Below are 23,611 nucleotides of genomic sequence, written 5' to 3' on the forward strand. Positions count from 1 at the left end.
CAAGGTCTATCTTCAGCCGCGCATACCTTCTTCCTCTACCTGGAAACATGATGAAGCCAGATTTTTCCACCGAGAGAGTCAACCCAACACCTTGAAGGTAATTTTGAACTAAATGTAATGCCTGTCGAGCAATCAGAGCTAAACGCTTGTGTTGATATCCGGTTAACCAAAGGCAAATGTCGTCCGCGTATATCGACATATGGACATGCCTGCAATGTTTTGCACTTCAGCGGGAAGACCAGCCATTACAACGTTAAAGAGCGTTGGGGAAAGAACACTTCCCTGAGGTACACCTCGTGATACCGCCCTTTCGGTGCTTGTGGTACTTCCTAACCGCACTTGAATTTTACGATCACTGATAAATGAGTGAATGAATCGCAGAAGATAGCCCTGTACGCCCATCGCCTGCAAACTATTTAGTATTGAGCTCTGAAGGACGCTATCATAAGCCTTTGATACGTCTAGGAAAATAACTAGTGTTGAAAGACCGAAAGCTCTATGATGTTCAATATGGCTTATCAAGTCCAAGACGCTATCTTGCGCGCTTAAACCTGTTCGGAATCCAGTCATGCATGTTGGTAGAGCCCTTCTATCTTCGAGCCACCAAGATAAACGCTTACTTGCCAGCTTTTCCATGAGCTTAGCCACGCACGACGTCAGTGATACAGGACGATACGAGGCCAAGTCTGTCATTTCTTTGCCGAGCTTCAGCACTGGGACAACACAAGCCACCTTCCATGAAGGAGGAACGTCGCCAGTCTCCCACACTCGATTGAGATAGCTTAGGAGCATCTTCCGGTGTTCCAGAGGGAGGTTCTGCATCATCTGGTTGGTGATGCCGTCAGGACCTGGTGCACATCGACGCCGCAGGCTGCTGAGTGCTGTCTGTAGCTCTCGAAGTGTAAACGGGGCGTCCATCACAGACGTAGATGTTGCAGGCGGAGCGCAGGGATGAATTCCTGAACTTGCACTTACAAATGCATCTGCCAATTCCTCTGCCAAGCACACGAGAGGTTTCTGCTTGCGCAGTGCAAGCGCTTCAAAAGGTTTACTAGGACGAGAAGCACCAGCAAGACTGCCAATGACTCGCCAAATTCTCGTCATCGGTGAGAAAACCGTCAAGCTAGCGCAGAAGGACGCCCACTGCGACCGACAGAGCTTGTTCGTATGGCGTCGAATGGCAGAGTTAAGCCTATTGAAGGTCGTCTTCAAGGATCTGTCGTCCTTCTTCCGCATCAGTTGTCGCTCCGCCCTTCTGCGCGCTGCGCAAAGGTTCCTGAGTTTTAAATCCGGAGTCGGAAAATGATTAGGCAACTTGACCGCCGTGGTAGCAGCCATCTTACCAGAAATCATTTTGTAGAAGTTATCGATAGTTTGGACTTGTGCGTGGCCAATGACGGAAGTCCCACTTTCTTCCGGCCTCCAGCCTCAGCCACATCTATAGACCTAACCTTGCATTCATCTGACGTCCACGTGAAGTGGTCAACTGCACCTGACCGCATGGGAAGTGATCACTATCCAATTTTTGTGTTTACTGCCGACTTCCATATGCGCGACTCCAAAATTAGCCATGTTGTTAATTGGGACAAATACAGGGAGCAACTTGCATATGTTTCTGGTGAAATTTGTTCTTCTCTGAAGTTCGGCTCAATTTTCTCACTGTGCCTGCACGCCTCTCGGTTCACAACCCGGTTCGTCTCACCAAACTTCCGCAATTTCACGTTCTAAGTTGTGTCAGTGGCGTATCCGTGAAAATCATCTGCCCCTTCCCTCCACCCCTTTCCCCTTTAAAAATAAATAAAGAAAGAAAGACAAAAAGAAAGAGAGGAAGAAAGGTGCAAGATAGAAGGTTTCATTATTTCGGAAATTAATGTAACAGGGCCTTCGAAACGACGGTCACATGGCGAGTACTCACACAAGTGGACGACTAAATGCCAGACATCGGCGCGTCGAAGCCTTGTGGCGGCTTACGGCAAGCAGGGGAAATGTGGGCACGCAAAGGGAAATAAATGACAAGGGCACCCAAACAATCGACAGACCATGCGTGCGCCACGCGAGCTCGGCGGAGGTCGGCCGCACACAGGCCATCGTTTGCGGCTCCGGAATGCGTGTCGAGACTACTAAACGACAAATTCTCTGTTGCGCCGAGACCGTGCAACGTAGTCGGAAAGATTTATCGCACGAGGACGAAGCGCTGCGTGGCAAGCCGATAAAGAGGGTCGGGCAGTCCCACGCTCCCGCTATCGACACTCTTTGCGTAAATTCCATGCAGCGACTGTACATGTTGAGAAATTGCAGCGAGGCCATCGTGCCGATGGAACGCACACGTTCGGCAGCCTTATTGCTCGGAATCAAGTGACGTACTTTCTTGTAAGTTGCCTGAATATATAGTCTCGAGACTGGAATGAAGACGAAGCGCACGTCTGGTAGAAAATTTCGAAGCAATGGGACCTATCATCGGACCTGTCATCGGGCCGCGTGGTGGCCGCGCTGTAGGGGTTTCTTAGCTCCAAAACCATAGATGTTCAGACAGGCAGTTCTGCTCACCATTCCGAGCTTCTGAACGCTACATTTGATATAAAGCTTTGCCATAAACTCTGGAGAAGGGTAGCAAATGGCCTCAAAGATGTTCACGACGGCTGTGTTAAATTTATGGGGCAAGCAGGACGACGAAACCTGCCAACCCACTGTGTATTTGCAATCCTATATATAAAGCCATATTGTTTACGCTTCAGTTCGTTGCTTAAATAATGTCGCTGAACCAGAAATAGCGTGGGCTATACGCAGTTTCCAAATACAAATTAAGGTGTTTGAACCGAGGTTTGTTACTTTTTGCTGTCGACTACAAGAAAAACTGTGCATGGGGATCTGCGTTGGTTCACAGTGACAATTCTTGTGACGCTGCACGGAACTGACATGACTTCGCACAGCTTTATATTCAGCCGGTGGTTTTATATTTCAAGTGACGTTCTCCCTGCTTTCCGATAGGATGCGTGCTGGACGCATGCAACGGCGTCGCCACGTGGCGAAACACATTTATACTGCTGCGTACTTGTTGAAGACCTGCATTTGGTATTCACTTGTGGCGCGACTGGCTTGACACGTGTGCCTTGGTCTTCCTTCTTTCACTGCGGTTAAGCTGGCGTGCCACAAGTATACCCGTGCACGCAGTAAGATTTATTTGTTGTACGTTTTCTCTTTGCGGAACGCAAGAGACGAATTTAGGAGCAGCAGCAAAAAAGCTCCTGTTACGGCAACTTGACGAAGGTGCTTGTCCCTGTTCTGCATTTAGTATGTTAAGGTTGCCACCAGTTGTGCGGGGACGGGTTGTGTGACCTTAAGCAGCGTTCGCTTGGAGCTCGAACCAGATTGACTGTCGGAGAGGGTTCGGCAGGGAAGACGACGGGATGTAAAAACAAATTCTGCCTCTGTGCTCCACGTGGCGGCTCGCTGGTTTTCTTATTCCCTCCACCATCCGGGCAACCTCATTTTCTCTTGCTGCCTGATAGATGTCCTCGTGAGGACACGTCGGGTCAACCCGCATAGAGGAACACGGAGGGAAACCACTCATTGTCGCAGAGAGGTTGAACGTAGGACAGAGGAGAGTAGGGTTTGCACATTTTGAGCATAATCCCGTCGCACACACCCGACGGACAAGTGTTTTCATGTTGACGAGCGTGACGATCAGGCACGTCGTGTCTCAAACGTCTGGCATCCGTTCCATTCGTTGCCGCACAAAGTGAAACGTAACAGGCAGCAGACAGCGTTCCGAATATAAAATAAGTGGATGACGTCACTCATAGATTTATTAATGCATTGAGGCGGTCGAAAAGCGAATAGAGGGAGTTGCGTATCAACGTTCACATTTACGAGATGTTTTTCTACTTGTCGCAATACGTGAGTTTCTAAAAAAAGAAAGCATGACAGGCTGTCAGAACACAATAAAATACAGTTCTTCTAGTAAGAGGATAGGTGCACAGAAGATGCTGCAGGCGCTAATACTTTTTTCTTCTCTTCATTCCCTACTCTCTGATGATTTGAGAACAATGATATATAATATAGTAGAAAATCATGAACCAAGGGCTACGCACTAAGGGTGTCACTGCCCGCATTAATTAAAATGTGAACTAACTCATGTTGTCTAATTTGTCATTTTCTAGCAATTGTTGTACTGGGGAGAAGTGGATTAAGTATTCATATAACCACGACTATCATGCGATAGCAATTGTACGCAACTGCCATCTAAGACGGCGCTTAGGGGAAGCCGAACGGATGCCATGATTGCGTGCCATGTTGCGAGTGAATGTGAGTGAGTTCGTAGGCACTATAGGCAAGAAAGAGAAAAGGAAACAAGCTTTAGTAATATGCTGGAGACGTTAGCCTGGCGTTTCGCCTGACATACTACTCCAGATACATATGGTGTCATATAGGCAAGAGTCGATCTAATGACCTCAACGGTACATGACGTCTATTGCACTCATAGTAGTACGGGTAGTAGCCGTATCCAGGAAAACCGGAGAAAAAGTAAACCTTCATCAAGGACAACATGGAAGCCAGCAAGTGGCGTTCGTGATTATTTCGAAACCTGGAGAGCCCCCTCGGGTAGCGTATTAAGTATGTACAAGTACCTCGTAAAGTACACAACATCACTGCGCGCCTGGGAAACTTTGCGGCAGCCATCTGCCAAAGGTCATCGCGACCAAAGACTTGTGTTCGGAAGGCCATGTGTCGGACAGGAAGCACTGAATGAAAATGAGTTGTCGTAGCCGGAAACAAAAAGTAAATTAACCTCCTTTTTTTCTTTGTTTACGCAGCATCAAAGGTCTCAATTTGAAATTTACTTTAATATGGCTGGTGCTTCGGGACTGTAGAAGACATAAGTTCCTTTGCTCGATCGGACCTGATGTTCTTGGCCATCGAAGATATGAAGCTTTCGTATTCGATGCGTATGCCGAGTTGAATTCAATGCCAGAATGTGTGATACGCACGGAATGACCGTTAGGTATCCTGGGAACGCTGAACCATTCCTTTAGTGATGGAATCTGCACAGGCTGCTTTATTTGTGAGAACGCGGCTGTAGAAGGCTCAAATTTCCTTCCGACGGTTATCACCTTGAGACTTTCGGCCCTCGGCAAATAAAATGAAATCGCAATCAGTTGTAGCATGTAAGATAAAAAAAAAAGGAAGAAAGAAAGAAAAAAAGTGCCATTTTTTTCTATTGTAGTGCTACGTACATTACACAAAATCAGTTACGTTCAATGAACGTATAGATACGACCATTCAAGGCTAGTAATTAATTTCTGTAGGTCACGCGAAACATTACACGTACTGTACGAACAAGCGTCACTAGAATCATATCTATTTAAACAGCAGTAGGGCCTTTGTGTAGCTGCAGCTGAGTTTTCCTGGACGATTTCCAGGTTATGAGATATAACTTGGGCGCCCCGTTCTTGGACCAGTTTCAACCATGCAGGACGTCTTCTGAAACTTTGGTGTTAATCATGTCCATACTAGTTTTACTTATCATTTCGCATAATGCGTCTTATTGATTTCGTGCTGTACTGTTTTCGCAATTGTTGGACGAGAAAGAGATAGGTAGAAAGGACACGTGATGTGCGCGTACGCTTCCAGGTTGTGAGAAAACAGGATGTGGATTATTAACATAGTTAAGGCAGAGGTAGCCATGTATCTGTTATGGCAATCCATAAGACTGAACGACGCGCGAAATGTAGCGCCTTGGGGGGCATAGCGCACATTACTATGCGGTACGACGCGCAGGTAATTTTAATTGCGCCATCCCAGCCCGTCAGATAGTTTGCGTTTATTCACTACAGCCCATACGGTGTCGTTGCATCGGAGTCATGCGCAAAATAGGCATTTCGCCATCATTTTAGAGCGCCCACCTGCCGTGGGGGCTTAGTGGCTATGGGGTTGCGCTGCTATATATAAGCACGAGCGCGCATATCAGATCCCGACCACTGGGGCCGGGATTAGATCCCTATGGTCTTTAGGTCCTCCCCTCTCTGTGATAGTGCTATTGGCGTATTTCGATGAAGTAAAATGTAAAAAAAAAACCGCCCGTGTATCGTGCATTGGGTGCATGTTAAGGAACCTCAGGTGGTCAAAATTAACCCGCAGTCCCTCACTACGGCATGACTCCTAATCATACCGTGGTTTCGGCACCTAAAGCCCCATGATTTATTTATTTTGAATGCAAAGCATTTCTTTGCCTAGACGGACCCGAGGTCACAATAAGGTCACGCGCTAGGACGCGTCAATTTTGTATCCTAAAAATGCGGGCTGATCTCGAACATAGTGCAACTCGAAAAGGCGCCGGACGTAGTGCAAACAAACATCGGATACAGGGAAAATTAAAGTGGCCCGCGGCGGCAGGTAATGCGCGTGAGCGTGGATAGGTTCTCCGAGACCAGCACGCCATTTGCTTTCGTTTTCTGCCGTTACAACACGTAAGACTGGGATCGCACCACACCGAGCACACATCCATGTTGTCGTGTAGCAATAAGCCTGGCTCTTGTATACTTGGCGTGATCACCGCGCACCGTGTGATTTTCTCGTCGACGTTCGAACGCCACGCGACCTGGGAGGAACGTGGCTTCGCAATGAGAAGCTTGGCGAGGCGCAGGCACGTCGCAGGGCACGCGACAAACATGCCGCGGGCAGCTCCCACGCTGCGGCTCCTGATCGTCGAGCATGTATATCCGCGTATTTGTTCCTCGCAGGTAATCAGAAACGGAGTGGGTTTTTCTCCCCGTTTTTCGATGGCCGTTGAAACAACATTGAGAAAGTGCGAATCCGCGAATCTTTCACGTTTTCGCAACCAGTGACGGACATTCAAAGATACGCTGCCAGTGGCTTCCCGAACGTTTATTTGGATTTCGCATAAGGCTGAAAGAGCGACCCTAATGCAGGCAACGGTGTTGCGACACCCCTTCGCGTGCAGTAATATCGGAGTTAAACAAGCCCAAGGTATGAATCAAACGGATAGACGCCTGCCGATTGCAAGAAAGTAGAGAAGAAATGGATGCCGATTGGATTGATGGTGTTTCACGGCGCGAAACAAAACAGGGTCTGATGAAAGACGGCGCAGTGAATGGCTCCTAGTAGACTTTGACCGCCTGGTGTTGTGTAACATGCGTCCAACGTTGGAAAAAACGAGCGTTTTTGCATTCCGTTCTCGCCGAAACATGGCCGCTGAGGCAGGGAATTGAATCCGGAACTTCGTACTGAGGGGCAGAATGCTTTAGTCACTAAGCCCCCATGGCACGAAGAGAAGAAAGCGGGAGCAGAGAGATAAGCTCAAAAGCAAAGGTAGACACAATGAATACAGTAAAAAAAAAAGCATATAGTATATATGCTATAAAAACAATGTACCATATGAAGTGCTGATGCATTGTTTCGTAGGCTTTCTATCTTCTTTCTTTTTTTTCTTCTTCTATTTTTCTTCCTTTCTTTCTTTTCTCTAATATGTGGGAAGGAAACAGACTTGTACACCTTACAGATAAAACGGAACCGATTACAATTGAAATTACTTCATTAAAGATGTAATTGATTACAGTTACCAATTACTGCACCACGAAAGTAACAGGAATTACTCAAAAGTAATCGATTCCTCCTACGTTACTTTCCTTCGAACTTTTCTTAATGTTGGACAGATTCAGCAAACTTAGCGAGTTGGCCTGGCACTTTCCGTGCATTCTCTGAAGACTTTCGCGCATTGCCCATGTTCACTAAAGTGGTTTTAGAAAATTTCGTTGGTCTTCTTCTCTTGTTTTTGTTGTGAAGACATCAGCAGCGACACTGAAAACTAACTCGATGTACGCACAGGGTGGTAGGGTGGTGTTATAACGCACTGACACTTTGCACACAAGGCTGTCGTTGCTCAGCATCTGGGCCCTCTAAGAAGTGCAGCCCTTCATTGTTACTGGGACTTGGAGAAGACGCTCGCCGGTGGGCCAATGGAGAGCTGAAAAACAAATCGTCCGTAGGTGATTTCCTGGCAATAACGTCTTAAGTGGCAGTCGATATCTAGAAATTCCACCACCGATTCAATTCGTTGGTCAACATATGGTGGAGCGGTTAAGGGGAGGAAACAAACACTGAGCTCCTGGGTTCACCTCTCTGACCATGCGCATTCGTGAGGCTGCTGCGTGGCACGGTATCCAGCTTTATATTGTAGTTCCCGCCAAATTCACGTTCTCAAAGCTGCGTCGCCTGTTGCAACTTGTCCTGTCAAGAAAGTAAGGGGTTACACGTAATGAGTTACAAAAGAAAAATAACTGAATTACAGTGAATGTCACAGAGTAAACAAAGTAATCGTTAAATTACAAAAATTACTTAATTAATTTCATGTACTTCATTACGTACAAGTCTGGAAGGAAGCGAATGCAATGTTAATTTCTGAGTGAATCGATTGCTTGCCTGAACCATTGTCGAAATGCGATTCACTAGAGACGTGCGTCTCCTAACATGTTATTTACATAAGGTGCCAGTATAGTATATCCTTGCCTTATATCCTTACCAAGGCGTGCATTGTCTTGCTAACCGGTTGCTGTTCTCCTGTCCCGTGCAGACTACGGAGCTCTTCCAGCTTCTCGATGACGATCGTGTCAGGGGCCTCCGTGTGGGAATATGCACCATGTCTGACTGCTCCAAAGAAGATATCCAGGCCATTGCGAGCACAAGTGAGGCCCGTTATATACATCTGTGAGAACATTTGTAGAAATGAATCAGCAGCGTTCAATTAATATCTAACAATACAAACACCGGTATGGTGCCTGCTTTTCAGTCTTTAGGTAGCAGTGTGGCCGTTGAGTCGCCAACAATGCGCAGCGTGTTAAGTTAAGCGCGGTTGCTGTGAATAACTGCTAGAAACGTGTGAACTGTTAGAGAGGCTCGGCAAATCGGATTCGTTGACTGTTCTTTGACTCTGATTTCCATTTTATTGCAGTTGGCGAAGGAGTAGCCAAGGTCACAGTGAACGACTGCGTCACCGGGGAGCCTGTGTCCATCACGCCCTTCCAGATAACACTCATGTAAGCGTGTAATGCTTAAGACCATTGCCAGCTATCGCATCCGTGGGGTTCCACGTTCACGCTGGACTGCCTTTACCAGGGAGTTGGTAGAATTTGCTCGTACTGAGTAACTCGCAAGTACAATGAAAATAGCTGCCACTTATAGTAGGTGTTGCCTTCACGGTGTAAATGTTCAATGTTAGAAATAAGTTGGCGTTTTGAGGTCAATAAACAGACGCTACCTTGCAAAGCAAGCCTTAAAGTGATATCTAGTCCTCCCGCAACTATCTGTTTACTTGAGATGCATATCACATTTGGTGTCAGGTCCTTAGAGTATATTGAAATACGTGAGTGTATAAAGCACCTTCGAGTCATTTATAATTTTGAAACTTTTAGTTTTCGCCAGGGAGACACAACCGCAGATACGTTCTCACAGTCAGCCGCAAAATTTTGTTGTTGTGGAATCGTCAACTGATGAATAATTTGCGCCTTTGTTATCAAACGGCTGCAATATAACTTGCCACCTCTTTCTGGCTTTACTGCACACGAGTACTTGATGACCACATTAGCAGCTTTCTTGGCATACTTGCTTTTTTTTATCCTTTTAACTAACGGGATCAGCTACAACCACAAGTATGTGTTGCTCGCAGTCCTTATGCGCGTCTAGTTCGTAACGTGCGTGTGTCTTCCTTTTATTTTTCTTTGCAGAGCCTTGGCAGTTGTGAATGTCCTCTTACTGATCTGCAGCACCTCGTTTGACATGTACGCCAAGAAGAAGAACATGAAGAGAAGTGAGTGGCACGAAGTTAGTTTGCCTTATTTACACACCATCCGCCATGCGACCACTCGTGGCGGCATGCGGCAGCTACGATGACCCACTCCCAAAAGCAGTGTTGGCTCTCCTTCTCGTGTCTGTCTATAACTTCCCCGGCAACAACAAGTGTACCGCCAACATAATACAAAGTGTTAAACAATTATGAAAAAAAAAGGCTACAGACATTACAGCAGTAATTTGCGGAATATAGCGGCTATAGTTTTACAATAATGCAATACCCATATTGGTGCACTTTGTTTCTTGAGCGAACATCTCTGCGAAAAAATAAAGATAACGCTTCCAACTTTTATTTTAAACAATAATTTTTGTCTGAATTTGCGCGAGGTGTCTTGCTGAACTAATTAGTGAGTGAAATATCCTTGCCAAGTGAAAAGCAGAATGAAGTGATCGACCAAACCTCATGTTTTCCTGATTTGTTATTTTAACGTCCAGTTTGTTCCACGTGAAAAAAAGAAAAGAAAAAGAAAGCAGCGTGCATGAAATCGATGTTGCCAGTTGTCCCCAATGACTAACAGAGAATTGTTTTCATTTCATCAGTTCTTGAACGATGACTTGAACGAAAGGTTGTTGCGTAATGGAGTTCAGGATGAAATTATCTTGTTTTCCCTTTTAACTCATCCTAAGTGGTAGCAATGGAAACATAAGTATCACTGCGTATGCAGCAATTATGGTGAAGCTGCTGAGCGCCTTTTCGGTGACCCGGAACACAAACATCCTGCTGTACGTGTCGAGGAACACCCATTCCGAGCAGTACTGCTACCGGTTCCTGCATGGCCTTCGCTTCTTCAGCTTGTTCTGGATTGTCCTCGGCCACACGTCCATGGCATTCGACCCCGTCATCTGTAAGTATAAGGCCCCCAATTCCTATAAAAGCGTATGTTCGGTTCTTATTGAAAATTTTGGTAGGGCTTCGTTTTGCGTTAACCTTGTCATCGGTTTTCCAATTTCTCGCCTTATTTCTCTCTGTTCGACTGTTCTACAACGGCATGTTGAGCTAGGTTTATTCAGTAGCCGCGCATACTCACGTGATTCATAGAAGATTTTTGATACGATATTTCAGTTAATGAATTGTCAAGATTTTGTAGGGAAATCGGTCCTGGGTGGTCTGTTTGGTTGTGTTGAATATTTCGATAGGGGTTTGGTGGTTTCAGCTAAATAGGTGCTATGCACTATGTACAGAACGAAAAATTCGTCCACGTAAAAAATAGTGCATGATATAGAAAGGCGGTACACTGTGGCGTAGTACATGTGTTTTTATCGATTCAGTCATCATCTAGCCAGCGGAACCATGTCTCCGGCGCCGGATGGCTTTCGGTCACAAGTTTCTAGCTATGAGTTGTGCACGATCGTCAGATGTCTTGTGTTGTACTTGATTGCAAGAACTGGGTTGTCGATACGGAAACAATGAAATGTAAGAAACAGGCATCATCCCTCTAACTCATGTTTCAACTCTTGCGCATTTGACGACAAAGCTGAGCACCGCACCTGCCATGGCAGGTGCAAAGTCTAATTTTCACGAGCTATTAGCAGCATACCGCATTTATTGCCATGTGTTAGGTTTAGCGGTCAAGGCAGTGGTTGACGTCGGATGTTTTACTGCGCCTGTATTTGCAAACAAATAGCTTGTAGCTTGCATGCGACTAAGATCATCTAGCCCCGTTGTCACCTTATTTGGTGGTAATAAGCCGGTTAACCTTTTTCTATATTTCCTAAATTACAGCAAGGGTGATGGCCTTAACTAGATACGTCGAAGTATGTCCTTTACAAGTGCGAAATCGTAAAAAATCAAATTTCCTTTGCAGCAGACTCTACAAAGTCCTTTAATAATGTATGAAGTTGCTGGCTCTTATAATTGAGACGCATGTTAGTCGCTTCAGTATTGGCACAGCGACCCTGCTTATCTGTGTTCCGCCTAAGTGAGAGGCTAAAGGAGCGCCACATTTTAACCGGTACTACATTGAAGCAATTCGCTGCTTTTTTTTCCCGCATCACAAGGATGTCGTGTGTGAAAGAAGATAATGAAGAGCGCATTGAACTGTTGCTAAAAATATACCACGCGGAATTAAGTAATAAGGCAGCATAGGCATTGGCTACAGCTTTTCGGTATTTGTGTCTTTTACAGCTAGGTTTGCGAACGTCCTGGAAGCCACAGGGACCTGGTACTTTTGCACCTTTTCAACGGCCTTCCTCAGCGTTGATACATTTTTCTTCCTGAGGTACGTCGACAACAACAAGCGCAGCTGTTTTAATGTGTAATAAAAAAATTAATTGTAGTAGTGAAGTTTCAAACGCTTCTCTGTTTGGGTTGAACGTATGGCACTCGCAACATGAACAAACGATGGAGAGAAAATGAGGGTGCGGAAATTATGTTTAACGCAACGCTGTGCGACGACTAATGTGTGGCATTCGTAACCACATAAAAAAAAAGACAGCAGGAAAGACGCTGATCGTGAGAGCTTCTACGAGTGAACATGTAATGTTCGTTCGCTGAAAATTGTATTCATATATATTCTGACTAACGTTAATGATATATTTCAATGTTTTATAAATGCGCTGGTGAGAAATAGTGTTTTCAGAAGAGTTGAGGAGGAATATATGTTCAGTCATGTATGGTTTCAAGCGATGAAGTGGCCATCGCGCGATATTAATTAAGGGTTTAGTATAACTTCACTGAGTAATCATTTCACGGTTTCGCATTTTGTGGTAATATCACGTGAAGGCTTTGTGACGCTATAAATCCTGAATAATGCTTGGCGTGTGCTTGTTTTCAACGCGCATTATGATTTAAGTTCAGTGCATATTATCGCTGTATCTTTCCAGCGGATTTCTTTTGGCTTACAACGTGATCAAGGTGGATTTGGATGCCTGGATAATCATTGCCGTCGCTTTGACTCGTCGACTTATCAGGTGTGTGTGTGTGTGAGCAATGTGCAACTTTTTTGCATGATCATTACAAAATGATCATTATAAGCAGGTCCTCAACAGCTATTCCCATATTAAATATTTATCCAGAGAAGGAAATTCGAAATTTCGCAAGATGCATGCATGTCTAAGTGCGAGTGCACTAAATAGATTGAGGTCATGTCTACTTGTGTAATGGCTGATATTCAGATCGTTTTCCATGTTATTTTTTGTACTGCATAGTAGAACAAGTTCGATATGAGTGACAGAGGAAAGTCTGGTTGTATTACATTATAATAAGCTATCATAATTGCGAATACACGCAAAGTGCCTCGAGCGGCCAGTAGCGCGGCAATTTTACATGCATTTGCGGGCTTCTTTCACGCTCGGAAAAACACTTTTATGTAGCACGTATTGAGCAACAGAAAGCTGTATCGGGAGTATTTCAAGTCGCTCTACAATTTTTAATTGACACTTTTCAGCTAATTATAATATTTCAGAAGCTGATTTATTAATTAAGATCAATTATCTAATTAGGCGGAATGAAAAAAATAGTTTGAGCATCTTTAAGCGACGGCAAACAACATTACGTTTGTTCTGTGCAGCTATACGTGGCATTTGCGTATTTTAAAACTCTAGCTAAAATTAGCTAGGATGCCCTGTATATGCGAATCGTTTTCCACACGGAACTGGGAGGCGTCAGCATAGCGTTCATGACGGGCCTTCGCACGCTCTTCTCAAAGGTATTCACGAGGGGAAAGAATCGAAGCGATATCTTCCCTGCGTAGCTATTATTGTTGCTTCGAAGCAATGATTTGAATGGTTAACAAGAGCTTTGGCATGCTTTGTCGATTTCATTCAACCACAGGGTCATGGTCCCCGTCGCCTACGTAATCCTGGCTTTCTTTCTGGTGCCTCTGCTCTTCTCGGGTCCGAACTCGAAGTTACTCTTCGACGGCTACTACGAAGAAAGTACCCAGCGTTGGTGGCAGCTGCTTCTACAAATCCGCAACTTCTACAATTCCACTGATATGGTTGGTAATACAATACAGTACACTTTTCTGTTTAACTATATTTTTATATTGTATGGATATGGATGTGCGTTATAAAAAGAAGTCAGAGGAAAACCAGTCAGAAAAAGAAAAAAAGAGCAAGGCAAATTTCTGTTCTGATGCCAGAAGGATCTGCCGTCTTTTGGCCCGTAATTCAGTCGTCAAGACGGAAGCTGCCATTGTTGCAGTGAGAATTTTAATAGTAAAATTTAACTTCCTCACGTCAAATACCACGGCATCATAGGTGTGGTAGCCGTAGCAAACTTTCCTGTATGAATAACAACCTGTCATAACGACAAAGCCAACTCTGCCATGAGAGCGGAAAATTATGTCGTAGCAGAAAGACGTCAACCTCGGGACACAACTTTCTTGTTGTACTCAGGGACATGGTTTTGTCATTTTCGTCATGAAAAGCTGAAAAAAAAAAAACAACAAGATAACATGAACACCTCCGCTTTTATATGACGAGAGCCTTAGTAAAAAAAACATATTTGCTTAATCAAGTAGCTTGATGCGGTTGAACGATTGAAGAGGTAATTGCAGGGAGTATGGAGACTTACCTAAATAAGTCTTCAAAAAAAAAAAACTAGGGTCGAATTTTGGATCAGCAAGGGACTTATAATTTGACCATTGTGATGACCCATTATCGCTGACGACTATATGTTACTATGTCAAGAATGACGCACATGAGCCTCCCTACGCTTGCACCGAAACACTAGGTGTTTGATTCAATGTAATTTAAAAGAACCTGAATATTCACAATAAACACAAAGCGTAATGTTGGAATTACTACCTGGATGCTTAGTTTACAAAATATCTTAAACAAGATGTGACTTTCAGTACACCGGCTTCAAAACCTACTGGTGGCCCTTATTTATTTTTTTTAGCAAAATAAACGTAAAAGTAAGATTCAAGAACTACCGTTCATCTCTTACCGTTATCATTTCAGAATGTTACATTATTTACTCTAAAATTATAGGTCGAGTGTTCATCATGTCACTCACGTAACTACAACAAAAGGCATGACTTTTGTAACCACGCGTACTAAACTCCGCCGTATGCGAGAGCATTGATAAGCATATTCGTTGATAAGTTTCACTAATTTTCCTTTCACTCTTGTAGGAATGCTTCGCCCACCTTTGGTACCTGTCTACTGACTTCCAGTTGTTCGTCATCTGCATTTGTATCTTGGCCCTTCTGAGAAAGTAAGCTTTCATTTTATTCAGCCAGTTGCTATAGATCGGAAATATACCAGTGAAAACAGCAAAGTGAGGTTGAAGGCCTAAGACATTATGACTTCGCAGGTTAACAATTTATATTCCAGTACGAATATTATACAAGGTACAGTGTTGAGCAATTAAGACGGGATACTGGCAGCACATGGCTGCCGGTGCTTTTCAATGCGATTAGCATTTCTCCAGAAATTCACCCAGTTTGCCGTGTGTCTCTTATCTATGTATGTGTGTCCGTACTTAACCTCTCTTTTTCCAGCGTGGGTCAACGGGTATCCATGGTGAAACACGCAGATTATCGGGCCGCTGTGCCGAGTGAACCGGGTTAAAAACAAACTGCAGGGCCAACTCGACTTCCTCTGTATGTGACACTGAGTATGCGCCACTCTTTAATGAACGTGTTTCCAGCCGTGGAAACAGGCTCACGTTACCAACCCTGAGAGAAAATAAATGACACAAATTAACTGAGTTACTGGGTATTGGCGAATGCGTATGTACCGTTCTTCAGTGAACCTATTTCACCCGAACTTGGGCCAGTGGGTGTCTGCAACTGGGTATATGTGCCGCTTTTCGATGAACCTCTTTGAAACCCGCTTAGGTGACTCCACGCTTGAAAACGTTTGCACCTTTTGGGGGCTTACGTTGACACACAACGATAATCTTCGTCTGCCTTGCTTGCGCTCCCTTTCTCGGAAACTCGGCGCTCACTACTTTCCTGTCGAGAATGCTATGTCACGCTGATAACGCGCATGCATGCCATTCGTGACCTGGCAGTACCGGGTCTCGCAGTGTTAAAGAAATGCGGACAAGATAGATGACGATTATTGTTGTGGGGCAAGATAAGCCCTAAAGGGTGCAAACTTTTTTAGAGTGTGGGTATGTGCCGTTGTTCAGCGACAAAAAAAAAACTTTAAAATTTCCTTCGGTGGTTACATATATATATATATATATATATATATATATATATATATATATATATATATATATATATATATATATATATATATATATATATATATATTCAGACAGTTTTGTCTGACTATACAATCAAACGCGCGCCGCGCCCGGACATCGTGGTAGTGCTTCTAGATGGCCCTGCGTGTTTCCTGAGGCGCGAAACACAAGAGGCTGCGTACGTGTGTCATATATGACGTGTTTCAGAGGTGGCGATGCTCTGTGTTGCTACGTTGTTGCAATTCTCATTGCATTATAACGCCGACATTCGCCATGGTATTGTTTCTGCCAGAATTCTATTGCCCCACGGGTTTCGTCTGGGGACTACGACCAGACGCATTGCGGTGTACGACGAAAGCGAGAGTCCTTGAGACGCATTTTGACTGCACGTTGGCTCCCCAGCGATCACCCAACGCTCACTGGGGGCGCAAAAAGCACCGGCCGCCACGATGCTCTGATTATCACGTTTCAGTCGCTGAGCATTGCACATAGCAGAACAAGTAAATTAGCGGAGTAAAAGACGCAGACACAAGAAAGGGAGACAAAGACAAGCGCTCGTCTTTGCCTCCTTTTCTTGCATCTGCGTCTTTTATTGCGCTAACTTAAAGAAAAAAATTAAATTATGGGGTTTTACGTCGAAAACCACGATCTGATTATGAGCCGCGCCGTAGTGGGGGTCGCCGGAAATTTGTACCACCTGGGGCTCTTTAACGGGCACCTAAATCTAAGTACACGGGTGTTTTCGCCCCCGTTGAAATGCGGCCACTGTGGCCGGGATTCGATCCCGCGACCTCGTACTGAGTAGCCCAACACCATAGCCACCGAGCAACCACGGCGGGTGTGCGCTAACCTACTTGTTAAGCTATGCAAAACAACTAGCTCAACAATTAATTCTTGTAAAACATCGTACATAGGCTAAGGGATCTGCAAAAAGATGACATGCACGCTATGTGCACTACTCTGTGGGTCGGTTGAAATTATATTCCCAAGATCCCGAATGAAAGAAATGGAGAGGAATGTAATGCAAAATAACATATCAATAAAGTTAAATTTGGCTTCATACTAAAAATACTGCCTGGTGGAAATTAATCAGTGTTCCTGCACACAGGAGTTTCCAAAGCCCTGAGTACCTCTTTGAAAAATGAAACCATGTCAGCCTTGTCAGCCTTGGCGCTTGTCTACAGCTGGTTGACACCACAATAATGTGTGGGTTTTCGCAGGCGGCAATCTTGGATGATGTGGACTTTCCTGGCCCTCTCACTCTTCTGTAGTGCATTCTCTGCCTGGCAAATGCAGACAGGAAGATACCTGCCGGTCATCCCCTCGGTGGTCGCAGATCTCACGTAAGTGTGAAAAAAGTGCTAAAATTCGTGCGAAACAAAAACAAAGAAATAATAAAGTGAAACATTCGACAAGTGAGACATTTGGACGCACAAGCTGGCACCTATGTTAGACCATTGCTTCCTTGGTTAGACTGACTCGGAAGGTTAGGCGCAACAGCTAAATGCTGTGGAGTTTGCAATGATGCATTGCCATGGTTTATATGTCGACAGGCGGTGCTGGGTTCTCGGAACTCTCAAAATGGCTCCAAAGACGGCTGCTGATGGTTCATAGGGTTTTTATTGGCTCTCAAGCACTATTCATTCGCGCAAGATGTGGTGAGGTTATCCCAAAGAGCAGCTGTAACAGGACAGGCGTAACACGCCAATGCGTCTCGTGGCATAAATGTTACAAAACCGTGAAGTTTGATTAGTCAAAATGTTTGTTTTTCATAGCGAGACAGACTTCTTTATTGTCTATTTGCATTTCTTTTCATAACGCTTGCAGGACTATGGCAGATACGTTCAACGATGTCTACATGATGGCAACGTTCCATGGAGCGAGCTACTTCTTGGGATGCGTCACCGTTCTCCTTCTGCAGAAGTACAAGAAGGCTGAGATGTCGTGGGTACGTGTCTGGGTGCATAAAATGCACTTCACTGAAATGAAATCGTGGGTCGACCGCAAACATTTTAAGAGTAACTGCAGAAAGTCGCACACACAAATCAAAGTGGTCAGTGCAGCGACATTTAAAAGAACTCACCCACAGTAATTAGCAACAGTCGTTTCGACTTACCTAAGGATGTGAAGATTGAAAATAGCGAACTTAAAACACATTATAGCTAACAGTTGTTTATTTTCCACTGTTGTATGCGCAGGCTACAGAGGTCGTGCTGTGGTGTGCCAGTGTTGCCTGTGCGCTCACCTGCATCTTAGCTCGTCGTCACTGGAACGCCGGCATCGTGAATCCCGGCGCCTGGGAGGACGTGGCGTTCGCCTTCTTCGACCGACTGCTATGGTCCGGTTTCCTGAGCTGGCTCGTCATTGCCTGCGCACGCGGCCGAGGAGGTGGGTGAACTCACCTTAGTTTCTGTGGCAAAATATAGGAGGTGCACAATACGTATAATGATTTGACGGGAGAAAGGCACAACATTGTCGACATAATCAGGTTGCCTTTACGGGAAACGTGAAGTGCCGTTACTACATGTTGCTGTCGTGTTCGAATGTAGTTCTCTTTTTTTTTAATTTGTGCTGCGAATTTAAAACTGCGCTTATGGAATCGAGGATCCTAATGACGGTACCGGAATCAAAGCAAGCTGTAGCCATAGAGGTTAGCGCAGCTGTTGCTAGGTCGTGTTGATTCTATGCATCACAAAGTCGTTTTCTGTTGGACTTGATTGGCAGTATACTTCGCTAAAGCTTCAGCTGCAATAATTGTAGGTGCATTGAACTAAATCAGTTATGTAGCTGTTATACGCGTTGGTTTTATTAGGACCGGAACATTCGACCAGGCTTTGCGATTGCCTCCCGCAAACATCAACTCTCAAGAACTTCCTTTACGGTGCTCATTGTTGCGAAGCTGGCTCAGTGTGTTGACCTCTTTTCCACCGTGTTTCTGTAATGTCGGCATCTTGCGCCAAGTACCGCAGGCACTTAAATGCAACCAGTTTTGTGTCCTTTGTTTGGAAACTCACGTGCTGTTCACTTGCAGGTTTTATCGCCACTTTCCTGTCGTGGGGCGTTTTTGTGCCCCTCAGCCGGCTATCGTTCGGCGTCTACCTCGTCCACCTGCCGTACTTTGTCGTCATGTGCTTCGTCTCAAGGGAACGGATTTACTACTCTATGCTCGGAGTGGTGAGTTGTGTGAATCTTGAAATTCTCTGCTTGTCCACCTGTGAGCATTCGGCGATAGCTGTTCGGCAACGAGTAAGAACAGACTTGTGGGGGCCTGTCGTAAAGCGTTTTGATGCTTTTGTTTGTCGCCTGAAGCATTCGTGTGACCTCTAATAGCATAGGTTCCGCTTACACTCGCATTTAGTCTCTTCCGTTGTTCATGGTGCATCGTAGACAATAATTTGCAAACTGTGAAGACGGTCATGATACCTGGGCACGAAGATACTTTCCTTATTAAAACGAGACCATAAAAAGTAATTGGAGCACCCACAAGCAGACCTTGTGAAAAGTAGAAAATTTATGCAGAATAGTAAAGGCCTGAGAAGTGTAATGTTCCTTCAAGCACGTAGACGTACCTTCGTGGTGAAACAAAATACTCTAACCTACAAGAGTGGTTTCTCTTTTGAGCTCCGTCTTCTGCAGCTTACTTAGATAAGTCTTTTTGTTTTGCTTATTTTGTTTTTGCTGTAGACAAGAACCAACGTACAAAGCCTCCTGTTGGGAGCATTTGACCCTTACCACAAGTTACTGCCATTCACCAGAAAATTTAGGGTAGTGTCCACATCCTTCGTGCTTCATTAATACTAAAACAAGGATTTATGGCAAGCGAAAAATCTTATACGTACAGCGAAATAAATAGATATTCCTTTGCATATGTTTTCATCTGAGAAACTCATACGTCGAAGGCATCATATTTAAGCGACTTATCGCGCTCATCGGAAGTACTAACGTTTGTTTGTTGGTGGTTCTTATGACCATTCATCACCGACGCCTTTGTCATTCGACCGCTTCAGGGCTCCTACTCAGGTGGCGTAGCTGGACAATGCCATCAGCCTTTCATCGCCGCAACCATGCACTCATATAGCTGGCCTCCAACATGGAGGCAGCAAAATGTGACGTGAGAAGCAACAATCTTCACACCTTGCTGGTGAAGCAGCGCACTGACACGGACACAGTGAAGACACACAAGACGACACTCGCTGCACTCGCAATCATATGTCGTAGTGTCGTCTGTTCTTGTGTGTCTTCACTGTGTCCGTGTCAGTGCGCTGCTTCACCAGCAAGGTATGATAGTTACTCACCAACTAGCCCAGCTTTCCACTTTAATAATCAACAATCCCTGGCTTAAAAAAAAAAAAGACGCGGTGCAAGGAAGTTGTATATTCCGGTGGGGTATACACAAGGCAGCCTTTATTTTTACCATCATTCTTAATTGCGTTTGAAAGCAACTGCTATAGTGACGGCCCCGACGCAGGCTGCGTTGCAGCATCACATCATCAGTTTCGATAACTCATATAGGTGACTTCCAACATCGAGTCCATGTAACGCGACATGCGAAACAAAGCTAACTGATTACTGGTTTAAAAAACCGCGCATATGGATTGTTTATTCGATTGAAATAAGCTCCGGGTAAATACATTACAACATTTCGGGGCAAGTTCGGAGCTCCGCCACACGTTGCGTTGCATTGACATTTCATATCGCCCGCGCCGTTGAACGCCGGCGTTCACCGTTCTTGGGCAGCGCACATAAAAAAAAAAAGAGGAAAGAGACGAAACACGAGAAACGCATTATTTATGTACGTTGCTCAATAATGGCTAGGTTCCAAATCGCCCCCTTTCCGATCCTTCGGCCTTCACCGCCACACGAGAACAGTTCTCTGTAGAAAGCGAAAGCCTACATCACATAAGTTCGTCCTTCCAAGATGACACGATAAGTGCATTCCTGAGTTATTATTTCCTTTCTTTTGGCGCGCAGATATCGACGACGTTCTCGATCTTCGTGTGGAGCTGCCTGATGAGCTACTGCCTGTTTATCCTGTGCGAGTGTCCCACGGGCGTCATCGAGAAGACCTTCTTGGCCTTTAATGGAATAGAGAAGACTGTGCACGGACACCATCAGCCTAAGCACGGTGGCGTGGCCGGCAGCAAGGGCTGGGCCTCCGCAAACGGCAAGAAGACGCACCACATCATACCTACGGTCGTCGTGGGACAGGAGCCATTTTCGCCGGCAGCCGGCGCTGGCACCGCGTTACCGGAGGTCACGCCGCAGTCGTGCCGGTTATGAGCCATGGGGCATTATAACTATTACTCCAGCTCATCGACATGAACTGCTTTTCACTCCTGCGACGAGAAAAGCCTATGGCATGCTCTTCGTAATCACACATTTCCCGTGCTGTCCACGTGCATGCCTACGACCTCGCCGTGCGACCCCTTCGATTCGCTCAAGGACTTAAGGCGTGTGCGCATGTGGTTGTGTATGCGGCTTATGCGCCTGACCGGAGGGGTGGACAACCCGAAGCCAAAGAAGAGCCAGTGAAATAACGCAAGTGACGTTCAGGTGATAAGACAGGCTTTGCCGGCCTTGTTGAACACTTGAGAGTGACAATTGTTGACGGCGTGTACTCTTCGCATGTGCTGTGAAATAACTTTGAACGGGTACTTTCCACAGTGCTGACGCTACAAGCACCATCGGAGTTGTTTGCCCCAATATCCAGAAAGGAGGATATTCAGGAGGCATGCATTATTCGCAATTCAAAATGTATTGCGAAAGTGATGAAGGGTTGAGGTGAAGCCAGTATACCTGTTGCTCTCAGTCGAGCTCGCGTTTTTTGCAAATGTTATGTGCTACCATGTCAAGAAGGGATAGAGAAGGTAGGCTTGTCCTTGTAAAAAAGTGTGAGCAATAATTCACTCATTCATGACCTTCAGTGCAGGTCAGCATTTAATTCATGACGGGGCTATCGTTTGGGATGGACTGCGTCGGCGTCATGAGACCATCGTCATCGGCCACAGCCATGCGCAGTGGTGGCGCGGCAATCTTCAACGTTAGTACGAATTTAAAAATGTTAGAGGGAACGGAAACGCTAATCATGATCCTATTAAGTGCTGGCTCTGCTTAAAAGAAATCTGAGTTCTCCTTTGAAATTTAATAAACACTGGACAGGTGAGTGAGGATCCACTTCTAGCATAGTGAGACATAGCAACTCACATTGAGACTCGCATATTTTGGCTGTCATAATAGCGCCACCCTTGTAAAATGATCATAACTTTAACGTCATCGCAATATGTGCAGTCAGCATGGAGGCTGCTGGGTGTGATATCTGATCCTGCACCTTGTAGTTGGTTATTATAAAAAAAAAAAACATTGAAATTAATTGTGATTGGTGTTGTTTTGCTTAGGATGGTATAGGTCGCTTCGTCAGTTTGAGTCCTCAAAATAGGGTGCTTCACGTCTAGTGAGTCCTAAAAAGTTGTTTTCGCTTTTCTTGCATGTTGGCGCCCTGAATACCATGCACAGTGTCATGTTCTGTCTTTGTGAACGTTATATTTGCTTACTGCCGTATTATTTAATATAGATCCACAGTAAAAAGATGCTGAAAAATCTGCTAGTTCAATGCGAATCTCTTGTGCTTTACGAAAAGGCGCTGGAAAGAGAAAAAGAAGTTCTGGAGCTTGAAACCTTCAGAACACTGAACAAAAAAATACCATCTCATGTCACATAGCAACAAAGCTATATACAGGGTATTCATCAAGCTCCCAATGTTCCATGTATTTAATCACATACGATGTTTATAGACACATGTAGTGCGGATGGTGCTGCTACATATCACGGACAGTAGTGCTTCATCGATGACGGTGTGTTGTGAATTTGCACTAGTCTCTCTAATTTCAAGACACCTAGGGGCACTTGTTTCTTGCGGTTTTCCAGCATGCCGCTGCTTAAAACTCAATAGTACCCAAATTGGGGAAACGGGTTCTATGAAACACTCATAGATGAAACCGGTTTCATATTTTATAGCTTACTGGGCTTTATTAAATGCAGTAAATTACTATGTCCTAGCATCATCGTGAATATGTTGTACATACAGAACAATTTTATGTTGTAAAAATTTACTTTTCATTCAAAACTCTCAGCGAAATAAACTTGAATATACGACTGCAATTGTTCTCTATTTTTTCTAACAGTGACGTCAGCCATAGGTGCTTCATTTCATGCCGTTATGCTATTGGAACTTGTATTTTGTTATTGAGTTATTCTAGCGTAGTTCAACAGATTCATACAACAGTATTTCCTGGATATCTCAGCTGTTCAGACGTCCAGATAAGAAGTTTGATTTCAGGGACAAAGGTTGAAACTAAGTTGACGTCAACGAAAACAAAATTGCGCACATCCAACCTACATCTTGGAACATATGTGAAACGAAGCATTTGTGAAGCGGTTAATTAAAGACTTGCGTATTTCATTCCTCCGTCTGTTGCAGTAAAGGAAACTGGCCGTCTCGCATGTGCTCTGGCAGAACCGCGCTGCGCATTGTGACCCACGCGGCGATCATATTGGTACGATACAAGCATACGTGCGATTGTGGCCTAATGGCTAGAGCACCGAGTT

At 44.9% G+C, this 23,611-nt stretch overlaps 1 protein-coding gene across 1 annotated transcript in view; it reads left to right on the forward strand.

Annotated features, from left to right (window-relative positions):
- LOC126531442 (nose resistant to fluoxetine protein 6-like) overlaps window positions 1-23,164 on the forward strand; it is a 36,620-nt gene extending 13,456 nt beyond the window's left edge. The window contains exons 3-15 of the mRNA XM_050178962.3: window positions 8,591-8,702; window positions 8,969-9,053; window positions 9,741-9,823; window positions 10,530-10,709; window positions 11,990-12,083; window positions 12,688-12,774; window positions 13,637-13,802; window positions 14,943-15,025; window positions 17,227-17,349; window positions 17,834-17,954; window positions 18,205-18,394; window positions 19,038-19,180; window positions 20,978-23,164. Coding sequence (XP_050034919.2) covers window positions 8,591-8,702; window positions 8,969-9,053; window positions 9,741-9,823; window positions 10,530-10,709; window positions 11,990-12,083; window positions 12,688-12,774; window positions 13,637-13,802; window positions 14,943-15,025; window positions 17,227-17,349; window positions 17,834-17,954; window positions 18,205-18,394; window positions 19,038-19,180; window positions 20,978-21,286 — 1,776 coding nt within the window. The 3' untranslated portion in view covers window positions 21,287-23,164. The remainder of the gene's footprint in view (window positions 1-8,590; window positions 8,703-8,968; window positions 9,054-9,740; window positions 9,824-10,529; window positions 10,710-11,989; window positions 12,084-12,687; window positions 12,775-13,636; window positions 13,803-14,942; window positions 15,026-17,226; window positions 17,350-17,833; window positions 17,955-18,204; window positions 18,395-19,037; window positions 19,181-20,977) is intronic.
- The last annotated feature ends 447 nt before the right edge of the window (window positions 23,165-23,611 follow it).

The sequence above is a fragment of the Dermacentor andersoni genome, chromosome 5, assembly GCF_023375885.2.
Source record: "Dermacentor andersoni chromosome 5, qqDerAnde1_hic_scaffold, whole genome shotgun sequence".
Taxonomy (NCBI): domain Eukaryota; kingdom Metazoa; phylum Arthropoda; class Arachnida; order Ixodida; family Ixodidae; genus Dermacentor; species Dermacentor andersoni.